This window comes from Trachinotus anak, unplaced genomic scaffold (assembly GCF_046630095.1).
Source record: "Trachinotus anak isolate AG129_WGS33_773 ecotype Australia unplaced genomic scaffold, CSIRO_AGI_Tana_v1 ptg000007l, whole genome shotgun sequence".
NCBI lineage: Eukaryota > Metazoa > Chordata > Actinopteri > Carangiformes > Carangidae > Trachinotus > Trachinotus anak.
Window position 1 is genome coordinate 15,107,708 of NW_027273858.1, and position 27,325 is coordinate 15,135,032.

Genomic DNA, 27,325 nt, shown 5'->3' on the forward strand with positions numbered 1-27,325 from the left:
ATCCAATACTTTTTGAGTTATAAACAAATATGTATGTCGTATCAGAAGCTGACATCAAATACTTTCCCAGATTATTAGTTTTGTTTCATTTTTCTTTGCTGACAGAATATTTTCTAAAATTAGTTAAGTTTCCTGATTCCCTGCTTGTAAATCTGCTTGAGTTAGGGTATCATTAAACACTGATTCACAAAGTGGATTCACATATTTTGTGAAAGAATAACTTAGTACCAGACCGAAATTCATTGCACATTTGGTTGAAAGTTTCAAGTGTGTTGCATCCAGCATCCAGCATCAGTGATGGTTTTGGTTAGGTGTGGACAGTAGTTTTCTCTGTTGTACCTGTAACTATGCCCAACAGTGATGTGTGACAACAGTGATTCTATGTCACTGCAGCAAGATGAGAAGTCAAACAAGTGGAGGGCAAAAACAAGATTATCATTCTTGTATTAAGTTGCTCTTTATATGCTAAAAACTCTTAGTCAACAGACTCTAAAAGTGTAAAATTTAAAACATCAAAACACACACATTTAAAAACAAAACAAAAAGTGCTGCTGTCATGCTTCCTGACTGCAGCAAATCTGAAAGGCACTGCAATAAAAAAAAGTCTTGGCTATTGAGGCTTATCACGCACTCATCGCACTCAGATACAGAAATTAAGTGGCCATTGAGAATAATTGACAATCCACATTAACTGCTGCAGATAGTTTACTGTTGTTTTCTGCTTAGAGGTAGTAAAAGCCGCATTAACCAACCCTTTACTTGTTGGTGTAGATTTTGCACTTGGCATTGGATGCACAAAAAAACATTTGCATACTGCTCTTGTAGACATTAAAATCAACACTTTCAAACATCCGAAAGGTTATGTTTATGTGTTATCAGGCAGTTTACAAAGTTTTTTTTTAAGCACAATCTGCAACTTTTAAGGCTCGTTCGTTTGCTTCAGTGCCATGAGCACAGATAAAAATAGCTGTGGGGATGTTTGTTACCAGACGGCAACTCATCAGATTCCTGCAGCTGTTTTATATTATGTTTCCCTGAAAAACGCTTCAAGTGAGCTTTGTCAAATGGTCCATGGGTAGAGTGTCTCCTGTCTGAGGCATATGACGTGTGTGGTGCCTAACAGGGCATTAGATATTTGGAAGGGAAAAGTTCTTTCTGGAATGCAAAAATATAACAGGGGTCCTCAGATATATCAGTTCACTGTATAACAACAGTAACTGAAGCAGAGAGCAGGAGCAATAGAGTGTGAGGTATGAAAGCTGAATCAGCAGGCATAAGTCTTGATTAACTTTTAAAACAAAACAAAACAAAAAAAACAAAAAAAAAGAACTGGTATCTGCTAAACAATCAAATAATCAATTTCATGTCAGATGATAAGAGGGGAGTTCAAAGCAGGGGAAAACAACTCAACATATAACAGGTTAAAATTGACCACACTGAAATCACATTCTACTTTGCCTGTTTTTGGCCTTGTGTTTTTTGGAAAATGTGTAACATGATCTAGGGAGTCTTTTTTGAGTATTCACGTTCTTTTTGCTCCATGATTGCTTTTTGATATATTAAGACAAGTACAAATGTGTCTGGCTTAAAGGAGTCTCAGGGCAGCTACAAATAAATATGGTGTAGCTCACTACACTATACTCTCCCGATTTCCACGAAACGTTGGAAATGTCCGATCTCGACAGAGATGCTCTCAAATGTCCGTGCTGTGCTGAGTCCCCATAATTAATAATAACCATCGGCGTGCATATATTATTCCACTGCTTTCAACAAGCACATACACCAGAAGAAAAGAGAGATGGATCAGGAAAAGGGAGGCAGTCTTCTGAAAATGTCCTGAAAGCAAGTATAAGGCACAGTCTGGAAAAGCAATTAAACAGTTCTGCTTCAACATGAATGCTGAATTTGACCTCTATGGAAAAAGGCTTGACTCCAAATAAAAATCTCTAAGTCAAGCACAAACAGGCCTCACCTTAAATGGAGGTGAAATTGATAAAGATTTCACATTTACAAGGTCAACTATGATACAAACAATATGAAGCATATATAAAGCATGTATAAATTATACATAAAATAATTGACTGAAGTCATTCAGACTACTTTACTGCTTATGTGATTTTCAGCTTCAATTTAACACACACGGCAGCAGATACAAAAGAATATTCAATTTTCATACACAACTTTTCTGCCCCTTTACATTATGGTATTGTGGGCATGATTTCACTGTGAAACTTGAAAATATCTCAAGCTGCGATATTTGTTGCTTTCTCAACAGCAGATTCAACAAAGACCAAAACTAGCCAGACACTGACATACAGTGACGCATGATCAAGTACATATTCAGTTTTGCTACAGCTTTTAAAATGGCATTAAATTTTACAACTTAATCGATATCTCTGCTTTAAATCCATAAAACCAAACACTGTTTATGCTGTGGGTGGCTTTGATGGGCATCCCATTCCTTGTCATATCAATGAAAAATTGATTATCATAGTAATCTGGTCAAATTATGCTTACACAAAACCTAACTGTCTGAGATAGTATGACCAGAGAGGTGTATACAAGGGAGAATGAAATACAAACTCTATTAGGAAAAACTTGTTACAACTTACACTGTTATCCTCAGAGCCTGAGGCAATGAAGCGGCCGCATGGTGAGATGGCTGAGGAGCATGGATGGCAGCGATTTAGATGGTTCTCAAAACGCCGCACACACCTGAGGAGGGGATGCACACAGTGGTGAGAATAATAAACTCAAACCAACCTGTTGTTTTACTTTTGACGTCATAATACAATCTTAATTCTATTTTAGTTAGTTTTAGTTTTTTATTCTACCCTGAGCTCTGTGTGCCAAGAAGGAAATCGAAATCGAAATAGAAAGGGTCATGTTTGACAAGTGAGATATCTATGGCATGAGGGGCGGAATGCCACCCTGCAGACTTAACATTTTACACATATGAACCAGCCAAAGAAAACGAGTTGAGCATGACTCAAGCAAAACACAGGAAAACAGAAGGTATTAGATGACGAATGGCCCCCTCGTGCAACTTCTGTGCTGTTTCATTTGGTTTGCAACAGCATGTAATGTCTTTACAATGCCACTAACAGCTGGTTGAGCTAGGGTTTCTATATGGGCTGGCATGTTGGCTTTGGTGAGAGAATGTCTTTGACATTCACATGCTAATGTCATTAAGCAGAACTAAAAGTAGGTCATATTCACTGGTGACCATGAAGAAATTTGATATACCTAGTACCAGTGAGTTCTTTAAACATACACGGGGTGGACACATGGGAACATGTTCATACAATTGCTAAGCAATAAATACAACCTTTATGAATCTTACAATGTCAAACTGTTATTCAGACTGTTGTTTTCAGTGGGATTACTGCATTTTGTAAGGTTTTCCTCTAATTTTTCCAATATTCACTATCAGCTGACTATGCTATCGGAAGATACAACCCATAAAGTTTCTGGCTGCTACTGTAGACCTCCTGACTGAAAAGAAAAAAAGTTTGTGACCACAGTCTTGTGTCTTGAGTTACACAAAGAATATGGTGAGCAGAGGTCATTGCCCAGATGAGCTTATTCACTCATTATTAATCTGAGAAAACAGAGGCTGACAAATTAAATTATGCAGCCAATCAAATAGGTAAACAAGACTAGGTCAAAACATAGTATATGGCTGGACTGCGTATGCTGAATGTGCAAGATTGAGGATGTAGTTGAAAACTGCTGTGGAACGGCTGTAAAAGGCTGACATCATCACATCATATTTGCAATCTCCTTAATGATAGCCATTTTCAGTCCTTTATCTGTTTGATGATTGTTACATTTTGATAGAACAATCTCCAACGGGGAAACTCTAATTCAGTCATGCGGCAATTGGATGACCAGTGGTAAAAATGTAATTGTTGAACTATGATCACTCACTCACTCAGTAAGTCATTGATTATAGGGCTGGCCCCGCCGTTGCTAGCCAAAAATAGACATGTTAAACAAAACAGCGCTAAGCCATTTGCAAGAAGACACTGAAAACTAAAAAATGGAATTTAACGTTTGGAACAATTTCATTTTGTAAACATTTTATAACCAATAGAATTATATTATCCCCAGTGTGAGCTACTCACGACAAAATAGTAACAAATCTGACCTCGAATCATTCTGACGCATAACAAGATGGATGAGATGAATCTGTTTCGAAATCCCTGTTGGTAAATCTGGACATTCAGGTCTGCAGCAGAGCTGACACAACCTGCCACTACCACACTGACAAGAAACAGTTTAACAAGTTAGAGTAAACACTCATCTAGTTTTCTAGGTCAGAAAGTAGATTTAATGTTTTGACTGAAGGAGAAGAGATGCTGGGCTGAATCCCACACACATTCTTCATGTTGTGTGAGTGATGACTATTCGGCATTTGCCTGATGACTAACACAGACTGCACCGGAGGGTCTGATTCTCTTGAGTGGGATCTTATATGGTTACTGAATCCACCTGGGTATTCAGTGTCAGTCATCAAGGTAATCAGCAGGCTAATCATAGGTCATTATTTGCAGCCAATATATGTCACCCAATTTAACTGTGTCAGTGCAGATCAGGTGAAAGCTTGCTTTTGATTTACTATTTGAAATTATTCAATATAAATACATTAATGATCTATTTATTCACAGAATGCATTGCTCAGCATGAATTTATCAGATGATGGAAATTCCAAGAGATTTAAGGGAAATACATCACTGTACTAAAGAGAAACAGATCACCATCTGTTTTCTCTAGCTTTAGAGTCCGTATCCGAGTGGATCAGATTTTTAACTGTGCTAAATGCTAGTGTGTACGCGTCTAAACTGGAACCCTGCACACTTAAACACAGAATTTGTAATTGCAAGGGGTGAGTGAAGTGTGGGGGGTTAAAAAATAAACCCTAACCAATCCAGTGGTTTACTTAGTTCATAAAACTTTCTTTAAGTATGGAAATCTTTCAAAAACCATTACCCTCACTCAATCTTTGATGGATACACATGTTTGTGATTCTGTCTGAAAAGGAAGGCGCAAAAAATTGCTGAGGATTCTCTGGTGACAAAGCAAAATAAAATTAAGACTGAGTCTCAGAAGTTTCCACTCAGTGAAATGTACATTTCCCATTGTGGTTTTCCATTTTCTGGAAGCTCTCTAGTTTGATGGAAGAAAAAATAAAGTATTAACCCCAACTTAGACCGTCTGTCAGGGTATTTGAGTATAAAAATGTCATCATCAAAACTCATCATCAGGTCATAAAATAACTCCATTAATGACTCCAGCTGTAAAACATCTTTTTTTTCCATTTCCATTTTTTGATAAAATGCAAAAAACATGCTAAACTGGAGAATGTCAAATTAACATGACTGTCTATTTAATCAGCCAGAGTGATTTGCAATGACATTTCTTGACACTTATATGTATAACTGAGACTGATGAAAAGGTGAAAACTACCATGTCATTTCAGTTTGCTCCTGGCTGGATTACCATAATTGCAATAGATAAAAATGGGAAAAACAAAATTATCTTTACATATCTCAATATTTCCTGGGAATATTCAGTAGCCAAGGGGTCAGTTTTAGGAAACAAAAAAAAAAACATTTTCTCTCTTAGCTCTGGCAATTCAAAAGCCTTGATTTTACTTTCTAAAGAGATTTTCTTCTGAAACTTCTGCTACCAGTCCAATACAATAAAGAAAATGACTGTTTGTTTGTGATTTTCAAAGCATTAAAAAATAAAAAATAATTGCCTCATTAAAAATATATAACAGCAACATGTGTTTCCAGGAACATTTTGCTGTAGCTATGTACTTTTTTTAAAATTAATATAATTATATAAATTCATATACTAGGATTATCTGTCAGTTGTATGCCATGAAGATTTGTTTTTTACAGCTGATAAAACTTTCTTAATTCAAAATCCTGAAAAAAAAAAAAAAAAATGAAATTGTCCCATTTAGAGGAATAAGCTACACTGACAAAAAAAAAATTATTATCACAAAGCTCAGTCTTATGAGCACCTTATGTAAGCTTTACTCATGCCACACATTGGTCCAAGAATTTTTATATTGCCTCCATCATAATGAGGGGAAAGCCTACAACTATCTTGATTTCTTCCATTAGCTTCAAGCCTCGTATAAAAATAAATTCATAGAAACATTAATTTAGGGGAGATGCAAGTCTTTTTGTGGTTGGTACTAACTACAGGGAAAGACACATGAAGTTCATCAAAGAGGAAAATAAAATGATCAGGGTCGACAAAAAAAAGAAAAGAAAAAAAAGCTTCTATTGTTTTCATACATCCATATGTTACACCTCAGAAGAACAGCATCTGCTGAGGAAGCCTGATGACAGCTCTCAGAACCAGAAGTTGACCTGGAAACCAGGCACAAATATTTATCAGATAGCAATAAGGTTTTGATGGAGTCTGGGATGGGGAGTTAAACATGGAAGCAATCACAGACATGAAAGAATGAAATACTCAATAATGCTTCTTAACGGGCCAAAAAGAACATTCTGAGATCCAAGAGAGCCTACTTGAATTATCTGCCTTATATGGATATCTGCTGCTTAGTAAGGGCCAAAGAAAAATATTCTCAGTACTTTGGAAATTGAACAACTGCCGATTCACTCATCAACTTAGGAATGTTTTTCTGAGAAAAAGTGTTGATGTAATTTAAATATAAGGTAATATTTGCACTCCTAGGAATAGCAGAGGAATAAAAAACAAAAATGGTTTTCTTCCATCTATTGCTGTTTGGCAGATTTGGCAATTTTGGCAGATTTGTTGAGCCAACCATTAAGCCAGTACAAGGACTCAGCAGAGGTTAGCTGGCTTACACAACTGTACAGTGGGCACAAAACAAATAGGGAACACATTATTGATGTCAATGAACAGTTTCATGAATGTCACTCATCATAGTAAATGTAATAGGTTTGTCTTTCTGTCAGGAACAGAAAAAACACATAGATATTACATGAGGTTACAGAGGTTGCAGATAGCACTGTCAATTATGTGTCCATAATGTTATGACCAAAGTAAATGTATTAGGTTTTCAATGCTCTCTTGTTTTGGTTAACTTTCAATACAGTACTCTGACACCAAGGTTTTGCTCAAGGGTTTTAGAACATAATTTTTCCTCTGAAGAGACTAGTAAACATGAATATACATACATAGCTGTTTCATCACACCTTTCTTGCATTTTCCCATTAAATGTACACTGATTACAAATCCAACAGAATAGACAGAATCGATACCAACCTAAGTGTACGGAGATCCCAAATCTTCACACCATCTGTGACTGCACTGGTGAGGAAGAGGTTGTATGATTCTGGTGCTTGTGTGCTGAACATGGAGCCCTGTGAAGTATACAAAACAAAAAAAAAGAAAAAAAAAGAAGTCCAGTCAGCACATGCTTGACTGAAATGGGTTATAAATCAGCTCATCTTATGGTCCAGTACTGGACTATTCTGTTGCTGTGTAGCCTGCATCGTTAAATACTGTTCATGTTGTTATTTAAGGTAGCGTTAGTACTACCTAAAAGTACATGCCGAAATTAAAGATAATGCAAACACATTTAGCTGAAAATAAAACTGTAAAACTATATACAGTTTCCACTGCTCATATGTACATAAATTCTATAATTAACACACCAGGTTATCACATGATATAATTGAATGTGAGTGTGAGTGTGAGTGTGTGTGTGTGAGAGTGTGTGTGTTTGAGAGAGAGAGTGAGAGAGCAGCAGTGGGGGTGTTTTTTGTTTAGATTTCCACTAAGAGTGTGAGAATGGGAGTCTGAGAGGGCATTTCCAGTTCCATTTTCCATGAAGTCCTCTGCTCTGATGAGTTCCAGGTGAATTTTGCAGAAGGGGTGATGGAAATTTGAAGTGGGAAAAGCTGCTTCACATGCTAAAGTTCCTGATGTTTAGTTCGCCTCGCGACGAGAAAGCAAGAGTGGAGAGAAGAGTGATGTTATGTGTGCAGTCTCCAGGCAGGGGCAATCCCTCTGACCTGCAGGTATTAACCCTACAGCACCCAAAGGCCCTCGGGCACCCAGCCGGAGGACCCCACATTGACGCAATAGCCAAGCTGTATCAACACTCTGCAGGCTTTCCACAATGTATGGAACACAATAGCTGGTGTGACAAAGAACAGGCACCTCTGGGTAGAAGGAGTATAGTCAGCTGGTGTGCAAGAGTGCATTGCAGTTGAATGGGTTAATGCATTTAATCCATGCTACCAGGTGCAGTGTGCCCAGCTAATCCAGACTTGCATAGTGTCAACTATGCACTGGTCAACATAGAGAAGTGACTGAAGTTAAAACCCCAAGGTCAATGGGTACAAGCCTGCTTGAATACACATTTTCTCTATTCCAATTCCAACAGCTGATTGGTTATCTCCTACATCATTTTTATGATCAAAATTAATGGGTTTGTTGTGATTACAAAGCTGGCAAACATTCATATTACTAACTATGGAGAGAAACCAGGCCCTCCAGTACACTGTAATGTAATAGCTATAAAGAAATGTAAATAATATGCAGAACCCCAGATTTGAATGCATGAATTTATTGCTGATATTATAGTTTCATTTTGAGTGATGCAGTATTACATTCCTCATAGCACTATAATGGATGTGGATACAGGCCCAAGCTGTCTACTTGTTAGACACCAGCAAATTGGGCCCATATTGTCTAAGACAGTGATGTGGGAGTAAGGCCACATAAACCCAAACTGCATCATGGAACAATTTTACTCCAAGACCATCATCCAGCATGGAATCTCCTCCTGCCATCTCCTATGGCAGTCTTAATCCTGATGCACCAGGGATTTACATTCAAACACTCAGTAAGATGAATGATACTGATGATGGCATGTCCTGTCTGTCAGTCATGGAAACTTTTGGGTAACCAAGACTTGATTTTTTTAACCATGACCTTTTTCATTCACACCGCAAACTAACACTTTTATTCCCTCAAAGACGATCTGTGCCTTATGTAACTTGTGCAACACTCATAGATGTCTTATGTAACATTACAACATCTGCCAAATAGTAGACCCTTCTAGAGTAAGATGGAAGATGGGGCTCACACTACTAACTGATGCCAAGTCAAGCAAATTCTTCACTGTGTGGGTTAAGACTATACGTCATTCAGTCTGCCTGTGGAGTGATAAGATGTGTTTGCTTCTATTATTCACAAAAGTTAAAAGTTACGGGAAGTTTTGGTCAAACTGCAAAAGTCTGAAACATAATTGACAAAAACTCAGGAGCATAAGAAACTTGCATGTGTGACTTTTCGATAAGAATGAACATTTTTTTTCAGTAATTACAATGATTTTAAAGAAAAGCGCTATTTTCAGGATATTAGCAAGTGTGGTTTAAGGCAAATTTGCTAAGAGGAAACTTCAAGTTTTCCTTTTTTTTTTTTTTTACTTTTACAATGTCTTATCTCTGAAGATTGTATGCATAGACATAACAGAACACATTTCTTTTGATCTTAAAAAGATAATAATCTTAATATAACAAATACAACAAAGAAAATAGATTTTTAAGCATTTAAGTGGCCTCACCTTGTTCTGTGTAATGCAGTGGACAGCTCTGCTGTGGGCATCAGGCAGCTCTGAGGCAACTGTACTCTTGTTCATGTCAAATACTTGAATGGATCGATCTGATCCACACAGCAGGACAATGTCTGACACAGCTGTTAAGATAAGTAATGGCAACTATTATTGAGAAACTATAGGGCTGCTGTTAATCAGATGCAAAACATGTGAAAGTGTTTCAAATTAATCTGCTGGGACATTTAACCCTGGGGGACAGCACTGCAAAGTGAAATACAACATATTTGATCAATAACTTATGTAAAGCCTTCCCTTATTCTTCATGGGCCAGCACTAGAAGCTGGCTGCTGGGCTCAGTGGATAGCTGAATACATTTCTTTGGTTTTATTTTGACATAAGACAACCAAAACATGGTGTAAACATATAATTTGCTTACCTGCAGACAACCTTTATCAGTCCATGCTGTAATGCAAGAGTATATAGCTTTTAAATGTTAGTGGCTGTCAGCAAGTGTGCCAGCTGTTGTATTTAGTCTTCCATATAGTTTTTTTTAATACTTTACATTAAGAAAATATATTCTAAGTGAAATAAAAATCAAATATTATACATATAATTTATTGATGTACAAGATAACCCTTGATTTATATAGAAAATCCAGACATAAAATGTTTTTTTTGTAATGTAATGTAATATAATCACTATTTTCTTGCCTGTGCACAGAGGTGCAAAATAATTCCCGACAGGATCCCACTTATCCAAATGCAGCTTAGTTCAGTGGATTTATTGGAAAGTAAATACACTGTAAACCTTAACAAGGGGTTGGAATGCAGACATTCCTGAAAAATTAAAGACATCTAAATGACTTACAGGTAAAATCAGCACCCCTGAGGGAACATGTGAAGGCTTTATGAAGCACAGGCTGATTGCTGTGGTTGAAATGGAACTGGTCCAACCAGATGCTCCAAGTAAATCTACTGAAGGCACAAGTTTACTTTGCCCTTTAGAGCATCAGTGCAGTCTAGACAGTAGCACTTCCTGTGACATGAACAATAACAACAAGCAAAAAGGATACAAGAGAAGAAATCATTGACTGCAGACAAGGCCGTGATGTCGGTCGATGATGTTGTTGTAAGGCAACTTGCCAATTTGACGACACTCCGCTGCTGATATCTAAGAAGAGAAGTTGCACTGTTTTCTTAACCAATGAAGGTAACCACACAATAAAAAAAATTAATAATAAATAATAAATTAAAAATATTAATAATAATAATCTCTCCACACACACCAATCATTGCGAGAATTCAGTGAGAGGCACTACCCTTTACAATGGATTTATGATTTTGCTTTTACTGACTGGTGACAAGTGTTCAAGTGTTTTCCATTCACAAGATGCATCTAATAAATTACCCCAGAAAGAAGAAAAACATGAATGAGCAACATGCACTGCTAAAAAGGGGTATGGAGGCCATTTATTGTCATTTTTCTGGCCTTCAGAATAAACCCTGACAGCTTACAGTACACAGTCAAGCAGTTTAGGTGGTAATGAGTGACAGCAGTGACTGTGGTAGCAGCTAAATAAAGCCAGATCCCCCTCAAATCACCAATAAAGCCAGCTTCCTAAATAGATTACATAAAACAGGCTAATTCTATGATCTATATTCCCTTTTTTTTTTTTAAACCTGCATTGCAGTGTTGTTGCAATGGATGCATTTTCATTGCTGGTCATTATTACAATGGCTGGGTGACTGGAAGTAAAAAGTGGCAGATGACTGGTTTGAGTCTCTACACTGCAAGTATTGTTAATTTTCTCTTAAGGAAGGCACTTAACCCCCAGTGTGTTCATGTTATTGTTTAGAGGCCAACAACTAGAGCCTGACTGTCCTACTGTGCAGCAATGAGGTTTGAATGTATACCATTGTGATGGTGTAACACATCTAATTTTTTATTTTATGATACAGCTCAAATAAAAAAAGCCCAAATAGAGAAAGTCCAGTATCATGCCATTTCAGCTTCTCTCAGCTGTATTCTACCTGTGACATCCAGGGAGGAAAAGTTAACAAATACTAAAATACAACAAGCACAAGTGATAAATACAATATACTGATATAGAAATTAAATATTACAGTAAATAATATGAGATCATATAGTACAGTGGGAATACTAATATTTTAATACCATAGGTTAATGTATGATATAATGTCTCCAAAAACATGCATTTCTGCTGTCTCTTTAATGAAACCCAGAACTTAATTTGATTATCCACAGTGTCCAGTTGTGTGAAAAACTTGACTCAGAGACTCAGCTTGACAACAAAAAGAAATTAAAGAAAATAATTGTGCATCTGTAAAACCAATTCACCACCAATAGCTATCTTATGTATCATCATCAACTTAACAGTACATGTTAAATCACTTGTAATACCTCTTGATGTCGTCGCGTGTGATGTCCACATTATACAGGTACAAGTACAGAGAGGGTCCAGATGCAAAAAGCAGAAATTTGTCTAGGTAGTAAAACTGAGCACCCCTTATGGGTTTGGAGAACAAGCTTTCGCCCTACAAGAGAAAAGAAGACAGACAAGAATAAAACTCTCTTTAAATTACTGACACATACATGATTCAGGAAAATATACTATTAAAATGTAAGATAATTTGATTCAATAAGAATGATAATTAATAAGCATACATTTTATCAATGCTTCTCTTTTCTAATTTTCTTTTTTTAATTACTGGGAAAATAATTGATGCTAACAAAGTCAATAACCTTGAAAAAGTATGAACCTAACTATAGTTTTGTCTTGCAATGTACTCCATATCGCTTGAAAGTGATTTAAAGTAAAGCAACAAAAAGCTGTAATAGTGAGTACTGTACACTTCTATAGTTTATTGCTCTGAATGTTACATGCAATACAATGTGATAATCTTCACAGACTCCGTTGTTTGTGTAATCCAATCAAACCCAGAGCAATAAACTTGCAGCATTAGTGGTGGACCATTTAATTTTGAATGTTTGCTCAATTCAGATATCTCTGACCCAATTTCAAAACCAACAACTCCTCATTCTTGTCTACTCACAGTTGAGGAGTTTTTATTACCATGTGGAAAAAGGGAAAAGAAAATCTGTTACAAAAAAGGAGGGAGTTAACTCAGAAAAAGGCATCCTAATAAGAAACACGGTATGTAGCGGTTCTCCTTAACCCACAAAGGGGTCTGTCAAAGTAAAAGAAGCAAACATATGAGTAGTCCTGTCAGATATTCTACTCTGTCCAGGTTTATAGTTCTGCCACAATATCTTAAGACTTCTAATAACAAGAAATCTTAAGGAATGCTATGTGGTCAAGTTATTTCTTTATGGAGTTTTCAAGTAGACAGTAACTGTGCAACGCCATTTGTAAATCTGGCACACCTCGACAGAGCTCTTGTCCCTGAAAAGACCTGCACTTGCTGCCAGGTTGTTTCACAAGCACACCACGCAGTCAAAGGCTGCAGACCCAGCCAAGCTCAAAACAATCTCACTGAATGGAGCAAAGCTGGGATGGTTAGCATCAGCAGTGGGGACACCCCAGAATTTGACGGCAGACCTATGTTTTTACTTGGCATGGGAAAGTAGACACACTTTTGCCTGTCCTATTAAATGTGATACCCAATGAAGGAAAGAGGGTCTGCATATGATCAGAGTTTTGGATGCTCTGAGTCCAGCAGATGCTTTGAATGACAAAGCCACTGTCTTTGAGCCAAGAAACACACCATTTATCATGTCAATTAATTTCACTTTCTCGTTTTTAATTCCATGAGGCTATTCTATTAGAAAAGGAAAAAGTGAATTAAGCAAGCTTTATATCAAAATGTCGAAAGATACATTTTGAACAAATTGCACCATGACTGAGTTTCTGATATGTTAGAGACAAAGCAAATTGGACAATTTTCATCAGAGCATCTCTTACCTGCATCACACCACAATAATTAATAATATAATGCACACAGTATGCAACAGAATCACAGAATCTAAACCTGACATATTATACTCTGAAAGCATCTTTCTAAGAACAACAAATGAGAACATGAGGCAAAACGTTGTGGATACAGTAGCAACTACTGTTTTACTGTCATTCAAATGTGGTATCATTGCCTCATTTGCAACACTGCAATTACAGTGAAAATGCTTCCAGTAATCACAGCCATCTTTGAAGACAGGAGTGAGAGTGAAAAATTTGTACACCATGTGTCTGTAGTTATTTGGTATTACTTCTGAACCAATTTGAGCTGTTAGACCTTCAGAGGGTGGACATTTTTGCAATATGATGTCACTTTGGCTGGTCCTCATTTCACTGTTTTTTATGGTTAGGACTTGGGCTTTGAATAATGAGTGAGTGAAAGTTTGATTAAGGCTTAAGGTAGGGCATGTAGCGGTGATGGTTAACATGAGGGTGACAGAGATGAAATGTAATCCATAAAAAAATGCAGAAGTACAAGGGTGTGTCAGTGAATGCATGGGACATTTACCATGATAATGGCAGGCTCTGTGCTGCCATGGGCCCAGATGCGTAGTGACTGGTCTTCTGATGCACTCAACCACCACTGTCTGTTGAGGCTCCAGCTAACACTGCTCACTGACTTGTTATGCCCTGCATGCAGAGACAGAGATTTGAAATTAACCTGGAGATACAGAGTGTGACTGCAACATTTACTTTTATGGTACTGTTCAGAGAGTCAGGCAGAGTTAAGAGAAGAGGCTCACAGTGACCCACTGGCCACCTCAACTTCGCTCCTTTTATCTCTGCTGCCCCCTTGTGGAGTCTGTGTTTCTGCTGCATTTGATCCATCAAGTGACGTGTGGATAGCAGAGTTTACTGCCTAGAAGCAGGGTTTTGGGCAGGGGGCGTTGGGGCGAGGAGGGATTCAGTAGTGTTTACAATGTGCCCTTTTCATTTTTCTTTTTCTACTATTACCAAGGTCTCACTGACAAAACTGTCAAAAACAAGACAGCAATAATAATTTGAATAAAAATCAAACCACACCTTTCTGGTAAAAAAAGAACTCTTTATCTACAATTTTAACAGTAATAGCTAAGTAAGGGAATATAAGGATTTTCCTGAAGTCTTTTATCATATCCATGGATCCATTTCAACTTACTATAACCAGAACAGTACAAATAGGGTGGACCTAGATCAAAGCTGAGGATTAACTTTTTAGTGTTAACGTCCTCCTTGTCTCTTAAGAACATCAGGGGTGAGGTCTTAACCTTGAATAACTCTAAATATGAGCATAAATTTGTTGAGCCAATTAATAAATTCCTATTATAGAATATAACATGAATATTTCATAAAATCTTTAACTCTTTTAGTGAAAAAAACACCATTCAAATTCACTGCTGGCAAAAACACTGAGGAGACTCAGGGCACATACGGTACAACCAGAGGTTTTTAAGGTATAATTACTCATGTCTGATTCATGCACCTGTGTAGACAGCTGGATTGCCAGTTAGGGAGGACTTGTACAAAAACACTGAGCTGTCGCCAAGACCACACAGGATTTGTTTTCCGTCACCTGGGCGAGACAAGGAGACAGAATTGTTTTATTAGGATATTTTGGTCAACAGCAGATTTATTATTAACTCTTTTCTCTTTACTAAACAATGCTTTAAATTTACTGCTCATGAAATATTATGGATTAAGGCTCTAAGTGGTGTCTACAATGCAAATAAATGTACTATTTTGGTACCTTATTGGAGCAGTTGCAGTGACATTTATCATATATCCAGTCAAGGTATCCATCAGGCCACTTCTACTAAACCTCCAATTCTCACTGAAAAACCTCAGATCCCCGGGCTCTTGACTCTGTCTCACATTTCCTTTTATTACTAGTTTGTCCTGGGAGTTATTGTTATCTGTGCTCACTTTTATTTTGTAATATTTGAAAAGAAGGAAATACATAATGATTTTAGAATTTTTGACTGGGACCTTAAATATATAATTATATTATGTTCCACATATCAGTCGGTCAGTGTTGCAGCAGCAAGATTGTCTCACCTGAATACTGAAGGCAGTTGACTGGTTTGTTAGCAACGCTGAGATGAACGTGTGGAACAGTGGGTGCAGCACTGTCTGCTGGATAATCTCTGAGGAGTAAACCTCTAAATGACAAAAAAATACTATTCATGTCAAAAAAAAAAAAAAAAAAAAAATTAATTTTCTCAAAATTGTATTTTAAATGATGTGACAACTTACGTATTTTTGTTAGCCTTTTTAGAGGAAGGATTCTTCTGAATATTTGTTTTAGGTGAAAACATAATCCTTCTGAAAAACAAAAACAAATCAGAAAACTTCCTGTTATATTTCTTGTATCATATTATTCGATTCATCAGGCCTCATTTCATACTATTTAGGAATAAAGCCAAGTTGATAAATGGTGATGATTTGAATGCCAGAGAAGTTCCCCATTAGGCACAGGGGGCCCCACCAGGCATTCCCAGCAAACCCTTGAGGCTCGTCTGGGGAGCTTTGGCTACAAAGAATATGTAGCCTGGGGGAGGTTAAATAGACCCTGTTCAAACTGAAATAGCTGTAAATGGCTGTGAAAGTAGTCAAGTAGTTGGTTTTGATCATGTTTGTGTGAAAACCAGTCAGATCCAGCAGGATTCAGCAGCAGTCACATTACTGCGAGTTGACATTGATGAGGTAAATCAGATGCTCCTTGATGCCTCTCTTGAGTCTAAGTCTAAATTCAAAGTCTTGTACTACCTGAAAATCCCAAAAAGTTTCTGGAGAAAGAACACCTTCTCTTCTTGCCCCTCTACCCCCACGGACGTAACCTGGATGAGGGTAGAGTTCCCTAACAAGTCAAGTTGATGAAGATCATTTTTCTTATTTTATAGTGCAGTGTAATACATTATAATTTTGGCAGTGATGGCAGACAGTGAAAGTATAAAATTAGCACAATTCTCCACCTATTCAAGTGGCCCTTTTTAAGAAAATAATAGAAATACAAGAAAAGGGAAAAAATAAAGTACCATTCCTCCACTCACTTGAATTTAGTTTACTGTTACTATTGATGCTCATCCAATTTTGGACAATGCAATAAACACCAATTTAATGTTCTGTGAGGAAAAAAGTTACTCAATTAACCTACCGTGGGGCACTGGTGTATCCAGATGATTTCACTTTTGAGTGGAAAACCAGAGGCTGCTCCTTTGTTCCTCCTTTGTGAAATTTATAAGGTGGTCAATAAGACAGACAAATTACCAGAAGTTGTAGTGAGCATGAATGGCGCGCGTGTGTGTGTGTGTGTGTGTGTGTGTGTGTGTGTGTGTGTGTGTGTGAAATAAAGATAAAAGATACTAAAAAGGAAGAGCCCCATTTACAAATCAAAAGATCTCATGAGTAAGTAGTTCCCATAACTAGGTTAGAACTACTTGTTATACTGTAGTGGACTTTCAAGAATTATACTATGAAAGGAAGATAGAATATTATCGGATGACCACTCTGTGCTGTGAGCATTAAGTGCATCGGCCACAGTTTGTGGGATGGTTCATTCTGCTCCTTGTTCACTGTCAGTGCCTTTACTATATTACAATGAGCTCACTTTTTCCACGGCCATTAAAATGTGTAAGGCTTTCCAAAAACTGTTCTCCTGTCAGATACAAGCAGCAATTTAGAACTTAGGTTGCATCAGAAAAAATATACTGATTTGATTTACAACCCCAGATAAACACTAGTTTATTACATATAACCTGCAAAAATGGAATTGATTACATTACATCAATCGGTCAGTGGGTTTAATTTAATAAATCGGAACTACAAACTACAAGTAAACCTGGGCAAGTTAACTCTGTGAACTATTCTTCAAAGCTTTTTAAAAAGGAAACCCAATATCTGAATCCCTCAACAGTTAATAACTGCAAGCAAACCTGTGGTTAATCTTTATTCCCTCGTGTTTGGGTGCTAAATACTATCAGTTGTCCTTAGGCTCAAATCACCGTAGGTATGGTGCCAACACAATAATGATATTTAATGCAAGTGAAATTAATCAGTCAAAATCAAAAAGAAAGACATCTGGAGCTCTTTTCAATCCAATCTTATCTGGGAGAGCTTTTCATCTTTGATGAGTAGTGCCAATGTTCACTTTGGTTTTGGCTTGAATGGCATTTTCCTGTAAAATACACTTGACATCCTCTGAATAAATACTCTCTTCCCTTTTCCTTGGATTTGAAATTGAAATTTAAGCTTCTCTAGGTACATGTTGTTTCTTTATCTGGTCAGCCCCAAAGGAAAGTATTGTTGGTACTATTTATGTTGTGTTGCTTCTGTAAAAGCAATATTCTTATTTGCCTCTTTAGTTCAACTTAATTTTTTTGCCATGAAGAAGCCTTCATTGTGTCACGTTGTTTATAAAGCGAATGTAAAAGGTTTTGTGAACCCGGTATTTAACTTAGGTCAAATTGGGTTATGGCATCAATCAGCAAAGACAGTGTAAAAGGTTATAAATGTGGCATTACTTTTTCAACTTGAGATTGAAACGTCTTGTGCCACAATACACACACAAAAAAATCACCATTATTTTGACATTGAACAACAACTTTAGTTAGAATTTTGCATGTCATTTTCACAAAAAAAAAAAAAAAATACAACCAGTACCAAACAGGCATGGTCTCTTATGTCTGGAGAATATGATTTGTAGGCCAAGGCATCTCTGTAGCACCACAGTGCTTGATTTATGAACGCCACATTTTGCCTTCATCAACTCCTGTGATATGAATGTTGAATTTGGCCATACTGCAATTTCAATATTTTCATTAATTGTTCAGCCCTTGTGCCACTGGTCACTCACATGTAGCACCTTCCTTCAATCCCCCTTTGTTTTGTGTGTGAGGTGGGGCAGTGGAATTAGCTTTTGAGCCACAACAGATTTTATGCAATATACTAAGCATTTTAGACCAGAAATCTAATTACCTGGCAATGCAATCACTTGACATTGCTCAACAGGCCTATTGACCCCCTGCTGATATATAATGGTGATTTAGTTTTATGGGGCAGTAAAAATCTCATAATTTACGCTGACTTTACACTAGGTGCTATTTGAAGCAAAGTGAGAGTTTCAGACAAATTTCCAAGTCGAGTCATATCTGCATATAATCACAGCAGTTTGTTGAGTGCTCCTTTTACAGCTCTCATTATGTAAAACTTAGCCTAAGCCGTCTTAAACATTATGGCAAATAAAGTTTCATAATATTGATATTCCTCAATCTAGCTCAACACATTAGGACGTTTAGCTTCTGATGCAACGGCTGAAAAAACTATAAATGGTTATGGTGACATAAGGAGTAAAGTGTAGCACCATCAGGTACCCTTCCTGCTGTGTTTAGGACTAAAAGCCATGAGTGGTTATTTGGCTGCTTGAATTGACAACACTTAAAAGATCTATCACTATTTTAGATTATGTAATTTTAAGAATGGGAGATGGCAAAAGTCAGACCTCCCACTGAGTTAGCTGATGGAATGTGGTCCAATAAAAAGACTGAATAATTCAAGTTTCTGAAAATGTATAAACCATAGCAGATATATATTACTCTAAGGTAATATTTTGACTGGAACCAGAGTCTCTAGTATGAGTTATTGCCTTACTGAGCTGTGAAAAGTGGGGCACACAGGAGGAGAAGGTAAAAAGGCAACATCACACCTTCCTGTGTCTCACAGTTTTTTTCATCTCACTCTTCCCAAAACTATCAAAGAAGGTCAAACGAATGAAGACTGCATTTCTGTAAAGTTATATATTCCTGTCAAAGCAAAACATTGAAAAGTGATGGTGTCTATTTTATCCGTATTATTATGTTTACTGTTATTACTGATTTGATCACTTTATATGAAAAACAGAAATGATCCATTCAAAGTGAGTTCTGAATGTGCAATCAAGGCCATTCAATGCTAATTGCTGCTTTAGTAGTCTTCTGATACCCCCACCATAAAACAACTTAATCCAGGCAACAGGACCTTGGCATTACATTTCAGACAGGTGACACTGCGCAAAAAGCAATAGCACCTGATTATCACCATCTCAAAAAGCCAGCAGTTCTGGTTCACTTCATGATTTTGTTCCACGACATGACAAAAGATATCTAATCTGCACTCACAGAAAAGCTCCTCAAAAAGCTCCTTCCAACTTGTGCCAGACTAATAGTGGAAGAACATTTTCCTTTCCAGGAGGCTCAGAGGTTTATGGTGTAATTTGTATACAATTCTGCAGAAATCCTTGAGAATACAGAGATGCATGAGGGCAGCATGGTGGGGAACACTAGTCTGTAAATGTTTGTGGTTTTTGGTCTGACATTGTAGTCACGCAGCACTTCTAGACTCCCGTGAAGATCTCCTACATAGTCAGGCACTGGCAGCTCCCCTCACTCCAGCTGTGGGGAGTCCAGCTAATACTGGCTTTCTCAGCACTAACTCTCTGTAAGAGCAGCATGTAAACCTCAGTATACTATAGGTCTCCAGCAGAATATTTTCAAGCTGCCAGATCTTAATGATACACCAAAGATTTTTTGGCTTTATTTACAGATAATGAGGAGGTTCTCAGTAGCTCTTGTAATAGCCAAAAAGACTTTTTTATAAACCTACAATAAGTACAATTTAAAAGAATTGTCTGAAGCCAAGCAAAACAGAAAGTGAGCCAGTCATGGAGTCAACTATAAAATGGGTCATATTTTTAAAACCCAGAGCCATCAAACAGCAGTAGCTCCCTTTTTATTTTGCATGAGCATAAGTGAGAGGTGAGTGAGTGCTGAGATGACGACAGGGATGCTGACCTTTCTTTTTAGCATGAGTGGGTTCCTTCTTCTTTAGCTCAGCATTCAGAGGAGATTCAAGCAGCAGAGGAGAGCTGCAAACAAGGGAGGGTGAAATGGGGGGAAAGAGTTACTGGAAATGAAGGAGCACAGCATTTTCCACCGTTATGGATTATTAGTCCCTCTAATTCTCAGTACCATGATATTGTTGACTCATGAAAAACCAGATGGCAGGAATGGCTATAATAGGCCAAGTTAATATGGAAACGTCAGAGTCAGAAGGAGTCATAGGCAGGAGGCCAACTGGAAAACAGGCCACACTCATTTGTCCTATTGGTGGGGAGGTCAGGTGACCAGTGTCTGAGAGAAGGTAACAAAAGTCTATAACTGAAGTGTTTTTTCAAAATTTAACAAGCTGAAATGATTATGCTTTGGCTCATAAATTAGAGACACATATAATGTTGATGAAATTATCATTATCATTATTTATTGGTGCTGCTGGATTTTTGCTAAATAATCATTTATGGAGGTACGGCTAGTACCTGAATGAATATCATTCCTTCCCCTGAGGACAATTTTAATTTTTTGGCATTTATATAGCATTGTTATTGTGAGAGTAATAAGTGTGATTTTCTGGATTAAGGAGCACATCCAGTACTGGCAAATTTATTAAAACTCATGTGGATTTAAGAGCTTAGACATATAAAAAATGTTCACAGAGTTATGGCATTCACTGAGGAGAGCAGTTTCAGGCTGGAAACAAATGATTACATGAGCCACAGAGAAGCAGTTGTTTTCCTCTTTTGTTGACTGTTTCACAATATCGACATTAATGCTCCCACTGAATAAGCAAATGACAGAATAACAGAATATTATTTACAATGCAAGCAGCTAAAATACTACATACTACTTATTATTATTTATCAGATAGCCCTTACACAGGAAAATCCTGTTTCCAGACCCTGTGTATATAAGGCTAGGCTGAAGGATTCTTGAGCAAGATACTGACTTTTTACTTATAGAGTATTTTGAAGCAGGCGAGCAAAAAGGACAATTTTTCCAAGGGGGGGGTCAACATACTGCAGCATCACCAAACATTTGCCTTTAACTCCAGATTTACCTTGGGAACACTGAAAAGCCCTCATCCCAAGCCCAGATGTGCCCTAGGTCACGAAGATGTAACTCCAACAGCACCACGTATGGAGTAAACAAAGAGCTCACTAAAAACACCATCTGTGTGACAAGGAATTCAACAAAGAAATAAATGAAAATGTCAAGACAATTGTATTGAAAAATGTGTTTATGAATAATGATCAGGGAAATAAAAACAACACTAAGTCAGGGTTTTTACAGGGCACGATAACACGTACTTGCTTCTCTGTAGGAACAGAAAAACATCAATTTCCTTCAGGAAGCAAATCACAGTCAAATCTAGTAAAAATGTCATTACGTGAGTTGTGAAAACATAAAAAGTTATTTGTAGTGTTATAAAAATACCGACGTTTAAGCAAAGGAGCACCTTAAGACAGTCAAAAATTAATACAGGAAACAAAAGGAACATAGATCTATTTAGTTAATAGGGATTGATTTCAGTGGTTCATTCTGTAGTGAAAATTCAGTTAAACTTGTCATTTTTATGTGAGTGAACAACAGAAGTGAGTGCAGTGTCTCACTCTGGTTTATCAAGATATTATTGGAATTACTCACAGAGTTATCCCGTCTTGGAGCGATTGACCACGACCCAGCCATTGTGATGCTCAAGTTCGGGTAATCTAGAAGAATACATTTCCACTTCATATGTAATAGTGCTGTACATTATGCAAAAACATTGAAAATCATTTGGAGAGTTCATGTGAGCAAACATATACTGCCATTACATACATATCATTACAACAGATAAACAAATAAATTATATTTTTGAAAGTTCACAATGTTGAGTTTGTATTAACACTGTGCCCTATGTTAATACTGCTCAGATGGTAATTTTGTGGTTATCATCTTGCAAGCCAACCAAAATGTTTTTTGAATGCCTCAGCCGAAGAGGAATCCTGTGTTTTACAGAATGAAAAGGAAAAGAATTACCTTATTGACCTAAAAGACCATAAGAATAGTGCTACATGATTGTAGCCTTGACAATTTTGAGATATCTCAAGGTACCACAATGGGAACGCAGGAATTGTGGGTTTTTCTTGTGAAATGATTACTGCTAAAAGTAGTGATGCTTAAACATATTACAGCAGTACAGTAGTAATCAAAGAAGGCACACCAAAAGCAGCCTACCTTTGAAATATAGTGCTGTTAGGAGTTCTGAGGTAGCCAGATCCACCACATACAGGCCATCAGAGCTTCCAATACATAACCAGCTGTTGTCCCTGCAGGGGCCCACACAGAAACGTATGGAAAAACAGCATTACAGAATTTCCCCTAAAAAGCATTTTTTTCAGATCGTTCGGGGAAGGACAACGTAATCGCATACTAAAGAAAAACATACTGATGTGATGGAGTGGCAAGACTTGCACACCATAGGACTATAGGTTTTTATTCAAGTTTCCTTTGACTTCATGTAGTCTAAACTATGCACACCCAGCAAGATGGAAACTACTGCCACACAGAGTAGGAAGGAAGTTGAATCTGATGGATCGTTTTGATCGTCTTCCTGCACAGAGTTACATGCTGAGGTTATGATGTTGTGGAAAATGTACAAGTTAGACAAATTTTACATTTTAACGCATCATTATTTTTATGCTGCACATGTGTCTCTGTATAGGACAATTAAAGCCACGATGTGTGGAATTTTTATGTGATTTTTACATTGGTGAAATTATTCTTGTTTGTTTCTGTTCATCTATTTTGACTCCTCCACTGGGAGGGATTGAGTCTGAATTTGAAATTCTACACATAGTGCTTTAGAGATTCTGACATCAGCAATGGACTGATTAGTATTTTCGATATGGGTGTTAGAAATGTTTGGATGACCCACACAAAAATAGATCTCAAATGTTCTGGTGAAAAGTATCATATTGCTTATTGATGAATTCTACTTTTATTCATAAAAACAATAGCTAATTTGAAGCATCAGAACCATTTTTAGTCCTTGTGTATACCCAAACAATCATGCACTGGACCGCCTATGGTCCAATCTTGATTTTATAACTGTGACGTTGTCTGACAAAATCACCAAACATGAAAGTTAAAGACACAAAGTTAATCACTGCTCTGTGATTTCAGCTACATTTACTGCAAAATGATCACTCAGTGACAGAAAATCTGTTATGTTTTTCTTATGTTCTTATGCATGTTAAAGATACTGCATTATGTGTTAATACAAACTCAACACTCCCTGTAATCGTTTCAAATTCAAAGCCCTCTAGCGTTTTAGTGGGCCCTTTATTTCTTTACAGGGCTTTTATTTCTATACTGCAATAAGCGCACTGTCTCATTTCTGGTTGCTGGTGTTTCTGATGTTTACATGCTATTCAGATCTGCTACTTTCTTTAGCAGTTTCTGATGCCTTCTCTCTTTCCCTCTCACTCTCCTGCTCTCTATTATTTGGTGTCCTGTGTTTAGTTATTCCTCTGCCTCCTTTAGTAATAATGATAAATGTAATGAAAGCAGTTTATTTGCCGTAATGGAGGTGAGGCTCAGTGTATTGAAAGCGCTACACTGCATCCCTGCATCCCAAGCAACTGTGGTGGCCAATGCTGGGAGCTCCTGTGGGGTGTCAAGCGAATAACTATAAGTAAAATAAAAAAAAAAATAAAATAAGTTTATCTCATGACGCACTTGAGTGAAGTTGTTTTGTCTGCTAAAGCCCCTCAAACGGAAACAAGTTAAACTGTGGTTGCAAGCCAGACATTAAGCAGTTGATGAACTAGATTTTAAACTAAAGCTTCTGTTTCAGTCAAGAGTAAAGATAATGGAGATACTGCTCTGAGATCATATGCTCGGCTTAGAGCAATAAGGAATCAAAGTCCATTTCATTCCAGTGGTCCACAAAAAACACACAGAGTTAGGTCTGTGCTTTTTAAGTGCCTGCTTCCTGTCAAAACATCAAATGTTTTAACAGCCTGAAACAGTTTATGCTACAAGCCTGCAATGTTTCCTGTGATGTGTGAAGTTTCCTGTGATGTTTTCAGCGACTGTGTGGACACGTGCAGCAATTAGCCCATAAAGATATGGCATTTTTTTTCCAATAATTTTTTCCAGGATTTTATGACAGCATGAGATCTCTATAGCGTTAATGGCAGAAATCTGCAGCTATTTATTTGTTTTTTCATGTTTGATTTGCTTTTGTAATACTTTCCTGAATCACATACAATTTTTTTCCCTTGTAAAAAATGAAAATCTAATTGAGCCAGTGGGAATGGTCAAAGTACTTTGGACTCCACCTTAAACCTTATGATTTCCTGTGATTATTTATAATAACAATAAATGGCCAATCTAATATGTCATTAGCCCAGCGCTGAGTCAGGAGTCTCCTATGGAATCCACAACAAGCAGGTTCTTATTTATGAGAAAGTATACATATACAGTGTTTACTTACTTTATCTGCTCCTTATTGGTGTCACTAAATGAGCTACAAAAAGCCATTTTACAAACAGGTTTTGCAGTCTCAACTTTATCTGCAGTTGATTGTTCGGCACCCCCTGGAAGAAAATATCCAAAATAAGTCAAGGCTGAAAAAAGATATATGATTTATGAACACCCTGTCCTACACCCTCTCTGTCACTGTTCGTTTGTAACATCACCTGCTTGATGGCTCATAGTCTCTTGGTGGATTTGATGTCTTTTTTCCATCCTCTGAAGGTCCATTTTGGTCACCAGGTGACATTTGTGGTCATCATGGAAAGAAAAGCACCACACCTGAACCCAATAGATACAGGTGTGCTATATAGCTTGGGGTGTTTCAGTCTCTGGTCGTGACTTTGAACTGTTAAAGGGTGTGTGTCTCAGTCACTAACCTGTCCATCAGTTGAGCCAGTGATGAGGTGCCTGGTCTCCTCCAGGAAAAATGCACTGAGCAGGGGAGAGGCTAAAGAATTGAAGAATTAGTTTCAGCTGAGCTGGCAGAGAATATGATATCTTCACTCATGGGGGGGGGCTGGGGCAAATCCCAGCTAAAATTAGGCAAGGGCGGGGTACACCCTGGACAGGACGCCAGTCTATCACAGGGCTAACATATACAGACAAACAACCGTTCACGCTCACACCTACGGGCAATTTAAGATCTCCAATTGACCTAACGTGCATGTCTTTGGACTGTGGGAGGAAGCCAGAGTACATGGAGGGAACTCTAATTTACCCTCCTCTACAACAGTCACTATAAAAAAAATAATATTTAAAATTTACTTTGTTACTCATTATATGTAAATACTTAGTTAGTAAGTTAATTTATGATGTACAATAACAGATCCCAATTTCACACCGATCCCACTAGTAATTGTAATTCTACTACCGCTACTGTACAAATTTAATGAGAGGATCCAGGTGTTTATGTACAATTCTCACATGAATAGTAAATAAATCAAGAGTAATATCATACCTGAAAGCACAAAAGACTGGTAGCAAACAGCACCAGTTTTTAAGTCCCACACCTAAGAAAGATAACAAAGTACTTCTTACTTAAAACTCTGTATAAGAGTGTGGAATAATTGGTATTTGTTGTGTATACAAATTGTCATCATTGTCACTAAATCAAAAGTTTGATCATTTTTTTTACTGTATAATTTGTGAATCTTAAGCGAGTACCTTAAAAGTGCGGTCCTCTGATGTGGTAATGAGAATGTCTTCATTCCAAGGACAAAACTCTGCTGATGTTAAAGGTCCCAGGTGGCCAGTCAAAGAAGAAACAACTTCCTCTTTCTGATGTGAAAGACAACAATGAAACTTTGATAAGATAAAGTGACGACTTACTTCAATGGCTACTAATCCATCACAAACAAACAATATCACACATCTTTTCATGGAGTGATGTGTTGTGATGTATTATCAATAAATCTAATAAATCACAGCAAAGTACAAAAAAAGTGTAGTATTTAAGAACAGTATTTTTTTCAATATGTACAATAAAAAAATAACACACAGTATTGAGGTTACCCATAAGCTCATAAGTGCTCAGCAAGTGTTTGTGTTCATAAGAGATATTGTAAAAATGTACAGTACATCATCTTGTACCTTTGAGCTAAGAATAAATACAGTTGCTCCTGAGCATGCAGCCACTCGTTGATCAGAGAAACAGAATGAAAGATGGATGACCTCACCCAGTAAAGTCCCGATAACTATTCCAGCTGCAACTTTACCTGCAAACAAATCAATTTTAATCAGTGTTTACATTCATAGGAAAAGAAGCTCCTGATCATGGTACACATGAGTGACCTATCTGGATATTTTTCACTAGATGGCAGGCTTGTTAAGATTTTCACTCAGGAAAATGATCATACTCAAAGCCCCATAACTAAAAGGGGAATTAAATCAGTAGGCATTAATGTCAATTTCTTGAACTTTAGCAATGTAACAGCAAAGGAATTCTGTATGGTTACATATGACTAAAACAAACAACACTGAATTAAACTAATGCTAAAGACGACAGACCAAACTGATCCAGAGAGCAACTCTTTACTGCACAAACTTGAGCACACACAAACTATTTCCTTACCCTCCTTCACTCTCTTCTGGCACAGTTCAATATCCCAAACAATGATATAATCAGCAGAGGCAGAACAGAGGAGAACAGGTCTGCTTCCTTTTCCAAAAGTCATGGCGCTGATCTCACCATGGTGGCCGGATAGAGGCAGGGGCTGTAGACAAACATTTAGACTCCAGTAAAAATGTGCAATACATGATAACAAAGCCATGCTGTCTGTGGCCCCTAGTATCAACAATTATTAACCAAAAAAGCTCAATGCCTGACAGAATTCTGATTACAAATAAACACAGCATATTTCTTTCCCCCTCTTGATGAAATGAATATAA

General features: G+C 37.3%; 1 protein-coding gene across 5 annotated transcripts in view; it reads right to left on the reverse strand.

Annotated features, from left to right (window-relative positions):
- wdr27 (WD repeat domain 27) overlaps nt 1-27,325 on the reverse strand; it is a 43,165-nt gene that overhangs the window by 14,635 nt on the left and 1,205 nt on the right. For 3 of the 5 annotated variants that reach the window (XM_071480921.1, XM_071480919.1, XM_071480917.1), the window contains exons 2-22: nt 27,009-27,150; nt 26,528-26,652; nt 26,102-26,215; nt 25,896-25,947; nt 25,315-25,385; nt 25,102-25,216; nt 24,897-24,999; nt 22,634-22,725; nt 22,061-22,125; nt 21,474-21,586; nt 20,375-20,448; nt 16,705-16,774; nt 15,804-15,872; nt 15,606-15,709; nt 15,034-15,123; nt 14,080-14,201; nt 11,999-12,132; nt 10,650-10,747; nt 9,587-9,717; nt 7,276-7,373; nt 2,613-2,715 (exon numbers count right to left, since the gene is read on the reverse strand). In XM_071480921.1, the coding sequence (XP_071337022.1) occupies nt 2,613-2,715; nt 7,276-7,373; nt 9,587-9,717; nt 10,650-10,747; nt 11,999-12,132; nt 14,080-14,201; nt 15,034-15,123; nt 15,606-15,709; nt 15,804-15,872; nt 16,705-16,774; nt 20,375-20,448; nt 21,474-21,586; nt 22,061-22,125; nt 22,634-22,725; nt 24,897-24,999; nt 25,102-25,216; nt 25,315-25,385; nt 25,896-25,947; nt 26,102-26,215; nt 26,528-26,652; nt 27,009-27,150 (2,085 nt within the window). The remainder of the gene's footprint in view (nt 1-2,612; nt 2,716-7,275; nt 7,374-9,586; nt 9,718-10,649; nt 10,748-11,998; nt 12,133-14,079; nt 14,202-15,033; nt 15,124-15,605; nt 15,710-15,803; nt 15,873-16,704; nt 16,775-20,374; nt 20,449-21,473; nt 21,587-22,060; nt 22,126-22,633; nt 22,726-24,896; nt 25,000-25,101; nt 25,217-25,314; nt 25,386-25,895; nt 25,948-26,101; nt 26,216-26,527; nt 26,653-27,008; nt 27,151-27,325) is intronic. The other 2 variants (XM_071480920.1, XM_071480918.1) reach the window with 2 other exon arrangements.